The sequence below is a fragment of the Carassius gibelio genome, chromosome B11, assembly GCF_023724105.1.
Source record: "Carassius gibelio isolate Cgi1373 ecotype wild population from Czech Republic chromosome B11, carGib1.2-hapl.c, whole genome shotgun sequence".
Classification (NCBI taxonomy): domain Eukaryota; kingdom Metazoa; phylum Chordata; class Actinopteri; order Cypriniformes; family Cyprinidae; genus Carassius; species Carassius gibelio.
The window spans coordinates 10,695,849-10,711,740 of record NC_068406.1 but is presented as its reverse complement, the minus strand read 5'-3'; the positions used below and the strand labels follow the sequence as shown (position 1 = coordinate 10,711,740).

Genomic DNA, 15,892 nt, shown 5'->3' with positions numbered 1-15,892 from the left:
CTGACCTCTTGAGCATGATGCTTAACAATTGCATCCAGGAGTTAATTGCTATTCTCTAATTCTCTCTTTTTTTTTTTTTTCTCTAATTACCATGAGCACAGAAATGATGAGGTGCATCTGCGTGAATGTGTGGTAAGGGGTCTGATGGATCTGTCTGAACACAGCCTGTGTCTCTGTGCAGTCATGATTAGCTGGTAAATGCATCATACATCACAGACTCAGCTAGAAACAGCAGTGACTGGATCTGAAGAACACTTGCTATACTGTACTATTGCAATGCTCTATATCTATCTATCTATCTATCTATCTATCTATCTATCTATCTATCTATCTATCTATCTATCTATCTATCTATCTATCTATCTATCTATCTATCTATCTATCCATCTATCTATCTACACAGACATTATCTGTGTATCTTCAATTTGTCCTATAATGTTTAACAATGTAAATTAAAATGGTTAAAATGAAGCTTGGATAGCTTTTGTCTAAAATTCTAAAAGCACATCTATTTTACCTTAACTTAACTTACAGTATATATCCAGTGGAGCTATAGATGCACCTCCAGAAATAGAAGTCTTTATTCACTGGTGACCTGGTGGTCCCTCTTAAATCAGAATGACAAAGACTACAATAAGATTAAGAAATTGTGGGTCTTTCGGGGACAGAAGCAATAGTTTTAACAACTCTTGAAGCAAATCCGGTTAGTCTGTGCTGGAGTTCACGCTCGTCTATTTTAATGCAGGGCGCCAAACACACAGTAATCTCTGTCTTGTCTTAATGGAAGTTAAAACTCTTAGTGGGTCAAATATAGTACTGGACATATGTGACATCTGGCACTGAAGGTGTTGAGAGTTACTCTGTACAGCTAATCACAGAACCTTATACAAAATCTGTCATAATACACACTGGCACTCATACGCCTTCCTGGGAGCATCTTATAAACAACAATATAATATTATTTAATGCATTGATGCTAAAATACTTTTATAAATATATAAGTATATACTTATATATATATACAATAAAATACTTTTATTGTATAAAAATGTACAAAAGTGTACAGCCTCTGGCAAAAAAATAAATAAAAAATCCTAGAGTGTTAAACTGTGAGGTACCTACTTTGAGAAATAAACTTGTAAATGTAAACATTTAAAGTAAGTGAAGTCAAAAATGCAAGTTACTTTATTGCTGTTATTTATACTATATACTGTATGATCATTAGCAATGAAAATAATAATAAAATAAACTAAACAGATAGCTGTTGTTTTATTCATTAAATTAAACCAATCAGTCAATCAATACAGGGTCAAAAGTTTGGAATAATCAGGTTTTCTAATATTTTTAAGTCCTTAAAGTTCACAGAGGCTTCATTTATTTGAACAAATATTTAGTAAAAACAGTAATATTGTGAAATGTCATTCAAATGTTAAATAACTGTCTACCATTTTAAAATATTTTGATTTTATTCCTGTGATTACTGCTCCAGTCTTCAGGGTCACTTGATCCTTTAAAATCATTAGAATGTGCTAATTTGCTGCCTAAGAAAAATATATATAAAAAAGATATTTTTAGGCAAGGAACAGTTATTTTATATTGTAACAAAATTGCACGGTTGCTGTTTTACTGTATTTTCTTATTACATAAGTTTTGGTGAGCATATTAAGAGGGTTCTTCGTAATTATGCTAAACTTGACTTCAAGTCATTCTTCTGCAATCAAGGGAAGAGCTGGATCAGAGATCACACCCAGGAGGACTTATTGCTTCTTAAGTCTGGATCTTTGGGACTTTTCTTCTTACAGCACCTAATCTGAATAAGAACCCTTTTTGTGTGTGTCGCTGACTTGAAGGTGCAGACAGAAGGTGCATGTCTGATATACTACTCGAGTGACAGCAGAGAATAATATAGCTTGAAACTGACTGGAAAACTACCAAAAGAACAGAACGCGAGGAACAGTTTAGAGGAACAGATTTTTTTTTTTTTTTTTTTTTTGAGGGGATGGCCTCTTTCCCAGAATTCCTGAATGACTCGTCTGTCCACGATGGCCCTGGTGCAAAGGTGCCCCTGCCTTGGGCAGGATTCATCACGCTGTCCCTCCTCATGGCCGTGTTCTCCATCACAGCTGTCGTGTTGAACGCTACAGTGATAGTCATCACCCTACGGCACAAACAGCTGCGGCAACCACTGAATTTTGCCCTGGTCAACCTCGCTGTGGCCGACCTGGGCATCACATTAACAGGAAGTGTGCCCTCTGTGGTGACCAATGCCTTGGGCTACTACATTTTGGGACGGGTCGGCTGTGTACTGGAGGGATTTTGCGTTGCATTATTTGGTAAGTCTATTATGATTTAGGACTGTACCCAGATAGCACACATAAGTCAAGCTGTCTGTTAAAGATCACTGGATCTGGAAAGCCTCTGCTGTGTTCAAACATCCTACTGTATGTTAGATGTCAGTATCACATACATTCTAAACCATTAACATCTTAAAGACATCTAATATATGTCTCTTTGACATCTGATAGGAAACATCCTGATGTATTGCAGATGAGCAAACACTCTAAAAAATACGTCTTGCAGATATAAATGCAGAAGTCATATAGACGTCTCTGTGATGTACATGTGCTATCAGGGTATTATTTAGAACTGTATTCTTATGCAAATCATATTTAAAATACAGTAACTGTGGTGGGACCACTGTGTAAATCATTTCAAAGGCATCTGTTCAAAAAACATGGAAACATCATAATAATTCTTTGTACTGTGTAGCTACTGTTGTACAAAAAACCTGCTGGTTCACAAGCTGCTCCTACAGGCGATCCTAAAATGAGCTTCTTCGTATAGACTGACAAATGAGACATTTGCAGGGTTTTGAAATTCTCTTCATCCAACGCTCTTTTCATTTTCTGTGTTCTAAAATAGATAATTTATTCTTTCTTTCTTCCTTTCTCATATTTGATTATGAATAGGACTGCACTGCACTTTATTTTTTATTCACTAAAAAGACTGTTTTCTGTTTATTTGTGTAACCTTGTCAGATCTTGCAACCTCCCATTAAAACAAATTTGACAACGAAGAATGCTACATGTCAAATTAAGGTTTATTAACGTCTCCACCTACCCCAATCCTTAGACCTACCCTTACAATAATGCTAATACAGTTATTATGTGTTAATTGCGGATGTAGCTAGAAGGGATACAGGTAGGCCCATTGCCAGAAACCAACAATAAATATTCCTATACTGTTTTTTATTAACATCTAAACCTACCCAACCCTAAACCTACCCCTTACAGTACACCAAATGCAGTAATTGTTGTTCAGCCTGAGAAAAAGGATGAAATGTTGATGTGTGTATGCGCAGTATACCCTGGTAGGACAATCTTATGGACAGGATAAAATGTATCTGTTTCTCCAGCAAACATTTCTGTCATGACGACTCTCAGAGGGATTGGCATGGTAATGTACATGATAATTTTAATGTATTTGGTCTTGGGGGAATAGATCTGCTTCACTGCTGCTACAGCAGCAGAGCAAGTACCGAGACTTACTACTGCCAATACATCCACAACATACTGCTGTTAGCATGTAGCAATATTGCTGCTGCAAATATAACACATGAAATAACCCCATAACATACACCAATCACCTCGTAGCAGATCTATACAGGTGGAGCTGGGGAAGGTCGAGGGTTTCTGAAGCAAACTGCAACTCTAACGACAAGCTTTAGTCATATATCTGAATGTTGAGCAGCGAGCTCATTGGCTACAAATACAGGAGAGAACCAATCAGCTGTGCCATGTGATAATGATGTCAGATTGATTTAGACCCATCAGACTGCACCATCAGAGTTTCATGCCAGAACTCTGTATTTTATATATTGTACAAGCTAATAATCTTACTATGTCATTATTGTGTATGACTGTGAATAAATATTAGTTATTTGATCTAAAGCTTAAAATATGAATGTGTATTCTTCTGTTTCCTCTGTTGACTGCACAGGTATAACAGCGCTGTGCACAGTGGCCCTGATTGCTGTGGAGCGGCTGTTTGTAGTGTGCAAGCCTCTGGGCACCATCAAATTTCAGACCAAGCACGCCGCAGGAGGGCTGTTGTTATCCTGGCTCTGGTCTCTGGTCTGGAATAGCCCGCCTCTCTTTGGCTGGGGGAGCTACCAGCTGGAGGGAGCCGGCACATCCTGTGGACCTGACTGGCAGAGTCGAGATCTCAAGAATGTGTCTTACATCATCTGTTACTTCTCACTCTGTTTCGCTGTGCCATTCTTCATCATTGTGGTGTCATATTCATGGCTGCTCTACACACTAAGACAAGTAGGACAGTTGTCCCGGCTACTTATGTTTTTGATGTTATCTTATGAGCTTGTGAAATTTAGTTGCAGTGCAGATAATTATTTTTATTTTGCAGTACTTGATTACATAATTTAAGACTCTCAGCTCTTCCAATATATAAGTGAGTACTTGATTTGTGTACTTAGTCCACCACTGGTTGTTTGAAGGAATACTTTCATTGACAGGTGGCTAAGGTCGGTGGATGTGTGGCTGCGAGGGCAGAGTCCAAGGTGACGTGGATGGTGGTGATGATGATGTTTGCGTTCCTCGTGAGCTGGCTGCCATATGCCACTCTGGCTCTAACAGTCGTCTTCTACCCTGATGTTCAGTTGCCCGTTCTGGTGAAGGTGGTGCCCATATACATGGCCAAAAGCAGCACTATTTACAACCCACTGATCTACATATACATGAACAAACAGGTGAGTGAAACAAACAGATAAATCATGTGGATCGGTATATTTTTCATAGTTTAACACAATAAAGACATTCGCACCCAACCTGAATTTACAGTACAAAAACATGCAAAAGAGTTTTATATCTAACCATGTCCATTTGGGATCTAATGTAGTGTAAATGAATATAATGTAGTAAAGTTTTTTTTTTACTAGTTCCAGAAGTATGCAATACCTCTTCTGATGTGTGGAAGAGATCCCTGGCCTTCAGAGGACGATTTATCTGATGTTCAGACCGTCGTTTCACCATTGAACAACAAAATCAGCCCGGAGTGACTTACTGTACGTTTCACTAGAGTCATGTTAAAACATGAAGAATGTGTTTTTCCTGCTAAAACTGAGATGGTTTGATGAATGCAGTTTTCTTTGCTGTATGCGTTTCCTATTGAAGCTGAGATGGGACATATAGCATGGCCTTTTTAAGGCCAACAGCCTTTCATTGACATCACATCTGTGTTTCACTGATTGCTAAAGCTGATCAGAACTAGCTGGTTTTGGGAGAGACATTCTGATTCTAGACAGCATTTGAAAAGAAAAATATGTATACCTTTCTGAATGAAAGACAAGCAAGGAAAAACAGTGCATTTTATGCTTGTGTCAAATTTTAGATTGTATTCTAACTTATACTGTACTATTCATATACTGAAGATACTGTACATGTAAAGCCACAAAACTTTGCTAATACCTTTATTTGGCAACAGTTAATTAAACTGATCAAAAGTGACAGTAAAGACAGCAAATTTGGTGTTTCTTGAGCACTAAATTAGAATGATTTCTGAAGGCTCATACTAGAGAAATGCCTGCAAAAAATTCAGTTTTGCATCAAAAGAATAAATGGACCCAATTTTATATTAAGTGGCCTTAACTACTATGTACTTACATTTTAATTAATAATTTAGTACAATGTACTTATTCTGTACATACATGTTTTTACATTGTACTTATATTTAATAAAAACCTACATGTAATTACATCTGTATTTAATTTCTGTAATTCCCTTAAACTTACCCATACCTCCAACCCTCTCCCTAACCTTACCCCATCCCACCTCAATAGCAGCAAAAGTGTTTTACAATACAATATGAACACAATAAGTACACTGTACTTATTTTTTATGTAAGTACATAGTAGTTAAGGCCACCTAATATAAAGTGGAACCGAATAAATAATTGACAATAGATTTAAACAAGAGTTTTTAATATTGTAATAATATTTCACAATATCACAGTTTTTACTGTATTTTTCATGAAATAAATGCAGTTTTGGTGAGCATGGAAACTAAAAAACAGTCAAGAATCTTGATTCTAAAACTCTTAAATGCTTCATCATCTACTCACAGAGCCCCATAAACAAAGTGGCAAAACAATCAGATTCATTTTTCACATTTCTTTCCAATTAAAGACACCTTGACCCAAAGATCTACTAAGGAACTCTTTTTCAAGTCAAGTCTTTCTGTAGTACTTGTAATGTAATAAACTGCAGTTCCATGTTCTTGTACAAATAAGTGACACAGCCATTAGTTTATTCATTAAGTTTATTCTGTATTAATCATTAGAAAATTAAATTTCAATATTGATTAAAATCAAGTCCAGGCCAAAATAAATAGGAAAATTACAAAAAATGTATCGATACAAAACCTAGAGGGATAAGTCATCTGCTACGAAGAGAAATCCTTTTTTCTCTTCTTCATCGAATAAAAACCATAACAGAGCAAAGATAAAGACTTTCAAATGGAGAACATCACCACGCATATTTCCATTACTTCTGTACATATGTTACACTATAATCTTATGTTTCCTTACAGCATTAATAAGAAAAAGTATATAATAGTTGTAGCAACAACTCTAGATGAAAATGTGATAATCAACAGATGTGGCTCTGAAAATTGTAAAATACTTTTCTCCATTTTTCTTTGTTAACATATCAATGTTAACAATACAGAGGAATGCACTTTTCCCCCTCCCTTCTGTTTGACTTACTTCAGCACTGAAAGGTGAAATGTAAATGACAAATATAGATTTCACTAAACCGTACACACAGGCACAGAAAATGTTACAAAATTTGCCTACCTTGACACACAAAATATGAACGGAAAACAGAAATCAAATAGCAAGTTACAGCAATGTGCTAATAATTATAATCCCATTGGTATATTAAGAAACCAAATTTTTTCTTTCTTTTCAGGAGTCCCTGACAACGAGGTAAAAGATAAATCTTTAGTTTAACAAGTTTTTCTTTGTTTATTAAAAATAATGCATATTTTATTGTCCTTACCAGTAATTGCTACGAATAGTACAATGTGCCAAGAATGTGCATTGGTCCGTTTACAAGATACAGTTTAACTGACATGAAGACCAGAATACAACGTCAAAGTTTTTTTTTTTTTTTTTTTTCACACGGATCATTTCAGAGAGCCCTTTCAGATGTGCACACGCAGTTTTTCATGACAGTATTCGGTTGACTGAAAACCACAGTACTCTTCCAAAACACGAGGTCAATAACACTCAAGAACAAGAATTTCAACAAACCCCACATTCCCCTTTATTTAAGCTGTACTGAAGCTTTACACTTCAAGGCAGTGGCCTTTGCAGTCAAACTTTTTTGTTGTTGCCCTTTTTTGCTCATAATGCATTAATTCAGCATTAATTTGCCTGTTAGAAAAGACAAAAGGTCAATTGAATTGATGTATCCTAAATTGAGACCTAAGGACAGATTTATAACACCTTAAAGGCAAAAACGCTCACAAAAAAGTATGCTTCAAATGCTGATATGTTTCCCCTGCATTAAAAGAGGTATTTCCAGAAGCTAGAGCTTAAAGGAGAGGTGGAAAGAATCAAAGAAAGAGTCAAATAAAACAAATAAGGGGGAAAGTATTGCTCAACCAGTTTCTTGTCCTGCTTAAAGGAACAGTGCACCCAAAAAAGAAAATTCTGTCATTCGCCCCACTTTAACTTTACTAATTAAAATTCCTAACTTTCTAATTCAAACTAATAACACATAAAAGCCAGTGTAAAGTATACCTGCTCTGACCCACCTCAGCCCCTAGTATCATAGTATAGTTGTTTCTGTGTAAATGCATTTATTCCACCTATAAGCTGCATTAAACACCTAAATTCCTCTTCATACGTGCTTCTGTGCCATCTTTGCAGTGTAAATTTGGCTTATCATTATATTTACATTACATCAATTCAACTGGCAGATACTTAATTCAAAGCATTTTTAAGGTGTGCATTTTATATTTTATTTCCTATACTGTTTTAATTAGAGGAACGTTATACAATAACCATTGAGCAGTAAAATTCTTCAAAAATTCTCTATGTATAGAGTGCATTAGTGGCCACCCACGTTTTCAGTGGCATTGGTTGTGGAAGCATTTTTTTTTTTCTATGATTTTTTTTTTTTTCTGTAGAAATTCCTTTGAGGGCTTCATTAAAGCATTATAAGCCATGAATCAAACCAACCAGCTACAATGTGTATCACATTACAACATTTTATTTAAAGAAAAAGTAACTGAAAATCAGAGAAAAGGATTTAAAACTTAAATGAGAGAAAGAACTACAATCCCAAATGACAGTCGAATTAAAAACGATGGAAAAATATAAAACTATTAAGTTTTGGATAATATGTGTAGAAACTGGAATTTTAAGGTTTGGGTTATTGCTTAAAAATGTATATATAAGAATATTTAATGGGAGATGTGTTGCATTTTCTGTATAGAATCATGGGTAATGTAGTTTTTCAGCACAAATTCAGCTGTCAAGCACAAAACTGAAAATAATATGAATGGATGGCTTTAACAAAATATTAACAAACACTTATAATTTAAAAATGTATTTCCCCTTATGGAGAAAATTAATTGAGTTTTTACTTCCAAAACCCAACTTTTTCCACTGAGGAAGAAACATTGTGACAGTCAGTGAATAAAGACAGAATTTTCATTTTTGCCTAAACTGTTCCGTTTAGGATTCATGATGCAATCATGCACTTTAAGCAACCTAAAACTCCCCCGTCCTCACATTTTGTCATGGAAATCAACATCATTATAAAACTAAAAGTGTTCAGCATACAAAGCACACCTAAATACGTTAGTGCTAGAAATAATTTGCTAATCCGAAACCCTTGCTGTAGTGCGCTATTCCTAGATCAGCTATTCCTATATCAGCCAGTAGGAGCAGGCTTTTCCAAGTGAGGGTCATTCAGTTTAACTGCAGACTAATTAAGCAGCATTGTTAATGCACAAAGCATTTACCATTGCACCTCTCTGTGCACCTCCCTGGCACAAAATATGCAACGAAACACGAATGCCTTAAAACGTGAAGTCCTATTCGACAACTCGTTCAATCTAATCAAACAAAAGCACGATTAAGACATGATTCTGTAAGCCCTACTAAAGTCCTCATAAAGGGGGTCGACGCTCATGCCCCATTCTGCATGCCATAGATTTTAAAGGAACACTGCGTCGGCTACACTTATGAAACGGACACTGAGAAAACAACTTGCATATCTTGTGCGGGAGTGTCACAGACGTAACCTCATATAAAATTGGCTTTTTGTTCTATACTTTTTACAAACGAGTAAGAATGCATATGAGCAAATAATAAAGGCAAAGAATTTAATAATAAAGTACAGTACCTATTAAAATAACACCAAATTTAGTCTTTTCTGTAATGCAGTAACATCAATTAGGATTAATATTGCTGAATTTCTTTTTTGTACAGTACATAATTACAAAATATATAATGTCTCTTTACAAAGTTTTCAACTGCTTTATATATTACAAGTCATTTACAGCATAATTATGAAATATCAAACAGGCTATCCTAAATTAAAAAAATAACCTGTCTGCTAGTGCATTCAACACAAATGCTGAAATCCTCTCCAAATCCACAAACCTGCATGATATCCTTATTGTACACCAGAGCTGTAGAATTAGCACTTGTTCTCTAAAATATGCACTTGACCTTAAACGGTACTAAAATACTCGTACAGGGTAAGTTGAAACTAAAGCCTTTGTTGAGATATATGCCGTACTTAGCTTGCATTGAGCTTGCAACGTGCTTGATATGCAAAACCATTAATAAAGTGACTTTGGTAATGACATTTGTTTTGATTGTCATCACCATGGAAACAGCCTAAATCCCACCCCCCCACACCCCTCGCTGCTCAATGGTCCATTTCCTGAAGTGATGGTATAAGCAGCCAATTAAAGTTCACCCCCAGAGTTTGAATAAGCTCCTCCCCGGCCCCGTGACTACCAACTTCCTGTGCAAACAGGAAGTGAGCGAGCGGCACCGATGCGTCCGTACTTGTGGTGCCTTTCTGCTCTGCTGTGAAGGCACTTCTTAAGGTAGTAAGCCAGTGAATCTATTTTAAATTTGTTTGTTTCACTCATCAGTTTCTGAGGAACAGCATCAGCCGCTAACCAGGTGCTATAAAGTGGTAATGCATATCATTTCGTCTGCCAGGTCCTCCTCGTACTGCGTTCTGGGTTCGAGTTCTGGGTCCTCGTCACTGTAGCTAGCCGAGACATCCTGCATCTCATAGTCTCTGGGGCCCATTATGGGAAAGACGTTGACGCCGTTGACTCCTGGTGTAATGCCGCCATTCAGGAGATGGCTGGCGGCGCTCTCCATTTCGTCAATGGTCATCTCGCACGCATCCGCGATCTCGTGCTTTGTGGCAGCCACAAACTTCGGATCCTTGGCATAGCGACCCAGTCCTTCGGATATCAAGACCTGCTCAAAGATGAGGAGGAGAACATGATGCTTTGTTTTTGTTAGCATAGATTCGGTCTTCACTGACACACAGTATGACATACCATCACTGTCTGAAGAAAACATCTGGTCCCTAAACTAAAAACTATTCAAAAGTGGGAATGGAAACACAGTGCTTTACATACTTCTGCCCTGGCTAGCATGAAACCACATACTGCCACATAAACCACATCATTTTAATTAGGCCTTTATATAATAGTGTCTCTGACTTAAAACTGTTTACAGTATTGTAGTGAAACATGCCTGTTGTTATATTATATTATATTATATTATATTATATATATATATATATATATATATATATATATATATATATATATATATATATATATATATAATTATAAATAAATACGCTTTTTATTATTATTGTACATTTAATGTTGGTAAATATACATAGAAATATACATAATTATTTGTTTGAAAGCATTTGATAGTAAATATATAAATATTCATACTTCTCCTGAAAGTCATCACAAACTAAAAAAAAAACAAATGCTAAAAAGATAATGATTTTCATTATGTTTTTCAGCCTACATCTCATAAATGGCAAAAGAGGTCTGAGACTCACCGCCTCAACCAGGCTGGTAGCGCTGCCTCTCTTCTGGTGGTACTGGTTTCTGTACTCGGGTGGCACCTGCAGGTGAACGGGCGAGTAGTTCCTCTGGTACTCAGGGTCATCTGTATACCATGAGCTCTTCCTGATGGATGAGTGGCTGCTGTGGGCGCTGTCCCTCAGAGGACGGTCCACACGGATAAGTGGCGTGTAGTACGGTGTTCGATCTTTACTTGCAGGAGTTGGAGGAGATGACGCCCACGATCTGGTAGATCGAGTAGGTGAAAGCCTGTGAGCCCTGCTGGAGTCTAGACCCGCTACTGCCATCACCTGGACCAACAAGTACAGTGGTCAATAGAAATGTTTTGTTTTAATATACAGTGCAATATAAATAAAGAAAAATTATGTACATAATACTATGATGGCATGTAGGGTTTTAATGGAATAAAAAATGGAATAATACATTTAAATGGAATAATATTTCTTTAGTTAACACCAAACTATTTTTTCAGGCTAATTTATACTCTTTATATCATATTTATTAAATAAAATAAATGACATACATATGTTAGGGCTGGGCAAGTTAACGCGTTAACAAACGCAGTTTTTTATTATTATGAAAGTCCGTTGCTCACTGGCTCTGAATACACATACAGACAATCATGGGTCACAGGAGGGGATGCTCCTGATCAAATTATTTAGGCTAAGTGTCAAAATTCACAAACCACTGTCCACTGTTATTTTTAAAAAAAGAATGCAACAATCTTGTAATAACGACTTCACAGGAAGTTTCCGATAGCATGCGAAGACAGCAGAGAAGCGCTCTCGCTCAACACAGTGGAGTGAATAATTTTGTTAACTTTGTGGTTTATTATTTTGAGTCATATGTATATCAGTATAGCAGTATATCTCACAATATACTGCTTTACAGATCTATCGCTTTTGCCGATCAGAAATGTTCACGCAATCATGCAGCACATATCAGAAGATCTGCACTATGGTGCGGTTAGCGCTCATACTCAATGATCTATATATAACTGAACCATGCTCTTGCCCACCTCTTCCAACATGCTAGGGCACGTTAAGATTGCCTAGTGTGAGCACACCCTAATTATTCTCCCGCATCCCGCACATACGAGTCTCTACTTCCCCATCAAATGTTGTTCTGCATGGCACTCTGCCTTCTCAGGAAGGAAGGAATTCATTTTTAAAACTATTTGAATAAAAATATTACCATATTCAGCCTTAATATGTCATAAACTCCATGTAACAGAACAATAGTGTCGTATTTAATGTTACCTGGTGTTGCATGAGATGTAACGGAAGAGCCGTGCGGTGGTGAGGAAGATCGTCTTGACTGCTCTGTCTGCGCAGACACTCAAAATTAAACGATGGTCTCCGATTACCTGTAAACGAAAGCGATTCATATTTTCCGACACTGATGCTGAACAAAGCTGAACCATTCAGCAGAGGGCCAAGTAAGGAACCCCAAGACTTGCCTTGCGGTGTTGGAGGAAGCAGTCTTCTCTTTGGTGACCTACGTGAATCACGATAAAGGGGCTGCTCGTCATCCTCATAGTAACTGTCAGGATGATGGTAACCCCGTGGCGTCTCGTATTCTTGGTCACTGTTGGGGTACCTGCACAAGGACATATAACCCCCCCCTGGATAAACTTCTTTAATGTGATTTATTTGAAATGCGAAATGGGCCGTGCAGCTGTTCCAACAGTTTCACCTGTCACCCGACAGCATGCTGTCATCTTCGTAAAACTCCTCGCCGCTGTAGTACTCTCCAGAGTAACGATCTTCTTCATACTCCTCTTCGCGGCGTATAGTGGGTCGTTTTCTGTCGCTGCCCTGCGACCTGCGTGAGGTTCAAGAGGTCAGTGAGAGGCCGGTTAGACTGTGGTCACCGGGTCAGCGAATAACCATGCAGACTTACGGCTCTAGAGTGCAGTGAAGGGGTTAGTCCTCATTTCAAAACAAGCTAAATCTTATCAAGTCAGCTGTCAGCAGTGTCATAGCACTTCCAGCTTCTGCATATAGTCTTTAGTAAATAGCTGTACAGTCTTAAGAAATCTAGTCTCAGCTCAGAGATATTCCACTTGAAGATGTCTTCAGTGACTGTGAAGCATAGACCTTAGAGTGAGTACTATTAACTTCACTTTATTTTTTAAACTATAAATAAACATTGTGTTAAATTGTTATTTGTGTTTCTATGAAGCATTTATCTGATAAGTCATCCTTTAAGGCAAGCATTTAATTTTGTAAGCACCAGTTATCCAGCAGACACATGCAACAAGCCCCACCTCTTTCCCTTCATCACCCAATCACAACACACAGAGACTCAAAGATGCATCCTGATTTGTTAATGCTTTACTAGATGTTCCGATCAACTTGTTAGTTTTGTAGAAAGTCTGTGCGTAAAAGACCCTGCCCCAAATAGCACTCTCAGTCCTTCAAGAGCACCAGTCTCGCAGACATGTCAAGTCAACTTAAAGCACCATATGGGACAGGGCCGAGGTGGAAGTCCCAAAGCCATTATTCACTGAACATAGTTCTGCTTATCATTCACCGTCTGTTTCTCTACAAGCATTACTACCTGCAATGGGAACATATAACACCTAATGTGACATACCTAATATACGTCTCATAGTAGCGCCTTCTGTTCCAGAAAGCAGAGAGATGGTTAAGAGAGAGCATTTCAGTTAGGAAGGAAAGAGAGAAAGGTGGAGAAAAGCAGAGGAATAGGAAAAAGGAATGGATGGACACATATATTATACAGTATATACATGATATATACAGCATTTTCATATATGTGAGGCCGTTTTCACACTTTGTTTGATTGCTTTGTCCAAACTCGAGTTAAAAAACATGTCCTCCGTCCTTCACATATGAATTTACTTGAATGATGTGTTTTGACTAGCTAAATAAGCACCAAAAAGATGGAAATTTCGGCTTTTCTTTTTGAAGTTGGTAGAAACTGATTATGGAAGGTCTGGACATTTTATTATTTTTAAATCTTTTTTCTCTAAAAATCATATATTTCCATTTAAAACATTGCGTATGAATTCAAACGAAGTCAGCACCTCGTAAAATAGTTAGGTTCACTCATAAGATTTGTGAAAACACCTTGAAGAAAACTTGCTTATCATCATGGTCAGAAAATAAGATAAGACATTTTGATTCAAAATAAAAATAATTTATGTTTAATGATCTAAAGATACGGTCACATAAGGAAAATTTCGGCCAAATTTTGAGGACAAAAAGATCTGTTGTCTATTTATAATAATATAGCGATGAATGAAGCCCAGCTCACATAGAAGTCACTTTTAAACAAAGTTGATTTCTGTTGTGAATTTGTGGGACCAACTTGAACCTTTGCTAAAACAGCATGGGGAAATTTCACTAACACCCATTCCAATTGAAATGACAGGATTTCGCCTGTGAAAAATCTGCAAACAATGGTAAATCTGACCGGACCTTAAAGCTGATGATAATGCAGATGAATACTCATCTAAAAGCATAAATGTAAATGAATGCAGAATTTAAAAAGTCACTTTCTTATTAAGTCTACTAAAGAAATCAATTACAAAAACTCACGTACTAAAGCAATTCCAGTCAATCCAAATAGATTGAAGGAATTGGTTTAAGAAGTCAGTGACACGAGATTACAATATAATCTTCTAACACTGACAAATCATTGAATACGTAGAAATAAATATTTAAAAATAGTCAAATCAAGATGATGGATGAACAAAATAAGCATTTACCTTTGTCCATGTGGGGTCCTGGGCTTGTCGTATTCTCCGTAGTACAATCCAGGGTAACCATTAGCAGGCATGTGCTCATAGTAACGATTGTGTCCTCCATTGGGTAAGCTGGACATATTGGCATTGTTGAGGTTGATGTTGGTAGACTTGGGTGACTTGCTGTAGGAGTTGTTATGATGATGATGGTGATGATGGTGGTGATGGTGGCGATGGTGGTTTTGCTGCGCCATGGCATTGGCACGGCCTAGGCGCCCCACGGGGTGTTCCATTTGGGCATAATGTGGAGGCGGCTGCACCTGCAGGGGGCGCTGTGTGGCGTTTGTCTGGTGGTCGGAGCTCCTCCGGGGGTCTCCATTTATGTGGTTAATGTGGTTGCCAAAAAGTCCTCCATTTCGCTGTGAAAATATACTTTTGTTTTTAAGTTTAAAGAAATACGCAATGGACTTTAGTCAGGGTTGACGCCATATTTATGTTTTCACAAATGAAAAGAAAACGTAACAACAATAACTAAAAAATATAACTATAACTATAAAGAACTATATCCACACCAAAGGATGATAATGTTCTGTTTATTTTACTTGTGTGCTGCAACTTTTTGTCGCCTGCCGCCTGAATGCGGATTTGGAGTGGATTCTGATTGGCTGTCAATATTTAGTTTTTCATCAGCTGGAAAAAAAAAATGTTCTAAATGTGATCCCAACAATATCATCCCTCAGTGTGGTTAACGTAATAGCCATGATGTGGACTTCACTGCATTTGAACAATTGTTATCATTATAGTTATCGTCCTTGGTGTGAAAAGCCCTTAACGAATAGATGTACAGGCTGTAATTGTAATATTGTCTTTTCGCTGATACAATAAACAAAAGAAATGTATTTTTGTTGTAAAAAAAAATTCTCACACAACCTTTGCAAAAAATTTTTTATATGGCGTCACTGACCGTTGATCCAATGCCAAGTCATTTGATTGCCATTTTTAATGATCTCATGGGAAA

At 37.1% G+C, this 15,892-nt stretch overlaps 2 protein-coding genes across 7 annotated transcripts in view; one reads left to right on the top strand and one right to left on the bottom strand.

The window, feature by feature from the left end:
- Positions 1 to 1,987: 1,987 nt before the first annotated feature.
- On the top strand, positions 1,988 to 5,959 carry parapinopsinb (parapinopsin b). The gene is made up of 4 exons (XM_052569557.1): positions 1,988 to 2,333; positions 4,000 to 4,328; positions 4,532 to 4,765; positions 4,955 to 5,959. Exons 1-4 carry the CDS (start codon positions 2,000 to 2,002, stop codon positions 5,072 to 5,074), a joined length of 1,017 nt encoding a protein of 338 aa, XP_052425517.1. The 5' UTR covers positions 1,988 to 1,999; the 3' UTR covers positions 5,075 to 5,959.
- A 359-nt stretch (positions 5,960 to 6,318) lies between these two features.
- Positions 6,319 to 15,892, bottom strand: part of LOC127968377 (voltage-dependent L-type calcium channel subunit alpha-1D-like) — a 98,278-nt gene continuing 88,704 nt past the window's right edge. For all 6 annotated transcript variants that reach the window (XM_052569548.1, XM_052569550.1, XM_052569549.1 and 3 more), the window contains 7 exons: positions 14,899 to 15,293; positions 13,764 to 13,790; positions 12,861 to 12,989; positions 12,625 to 12,764; positions 12,425 to 12,531; positions 11,141 to 11,455; positions 6,319 to 10,533 (listed from right to left, as the gene is read on the bottom strand). In XM_052569548.1, coding sequence (XP_052425508.1) covers positions 10,228 to 10,533; positions 11,141 to 11,455; positions 12,425 to 12,531; positions 12,625 to 12,764; positions 12,861 to 12,989; positions 13,764 to 13,790; positions 14,899 to 15,293 — 1,419 coding nt within the window. In that variant the 3' untranslated portion in view covers positions 6,319 to 10,227. The remainder of the gene's footprint in view (positions 10,534 to 11,140; positions 11,456 to 12,424; positions 12,532 to 12,624; positions 12,765 to 12,860; positions 12,990 to 13,763; positions 13,791 to 14,898; positions 15,294 to 15,892) is intronic.

Excerpts from the sequence above, each read along its gene's own strand:
- parapinopsinb (XM_052569557.1), top strand. The coding sequence starts at position 2,000 with ATGGCCTCTTTCCCAGAATTCCTGAATGACTCGTCTGTCCACGATGGC. Across the intron at positions 2,334-3,999 it reads ATTTTGCGTTGCATTATTTG|GTATAACAGCGCTGTGCACA; the intron begins GTAAGTCTATTA and ends TTGACTGCACAG. Across the intron at positions 4,766-4,954 it reads ACATATACATGAACAAACAG|TTCCAGAAGTATGCAATACC; the intron begins GTGAGTGAAACA and ends TTTTTTTACTAG.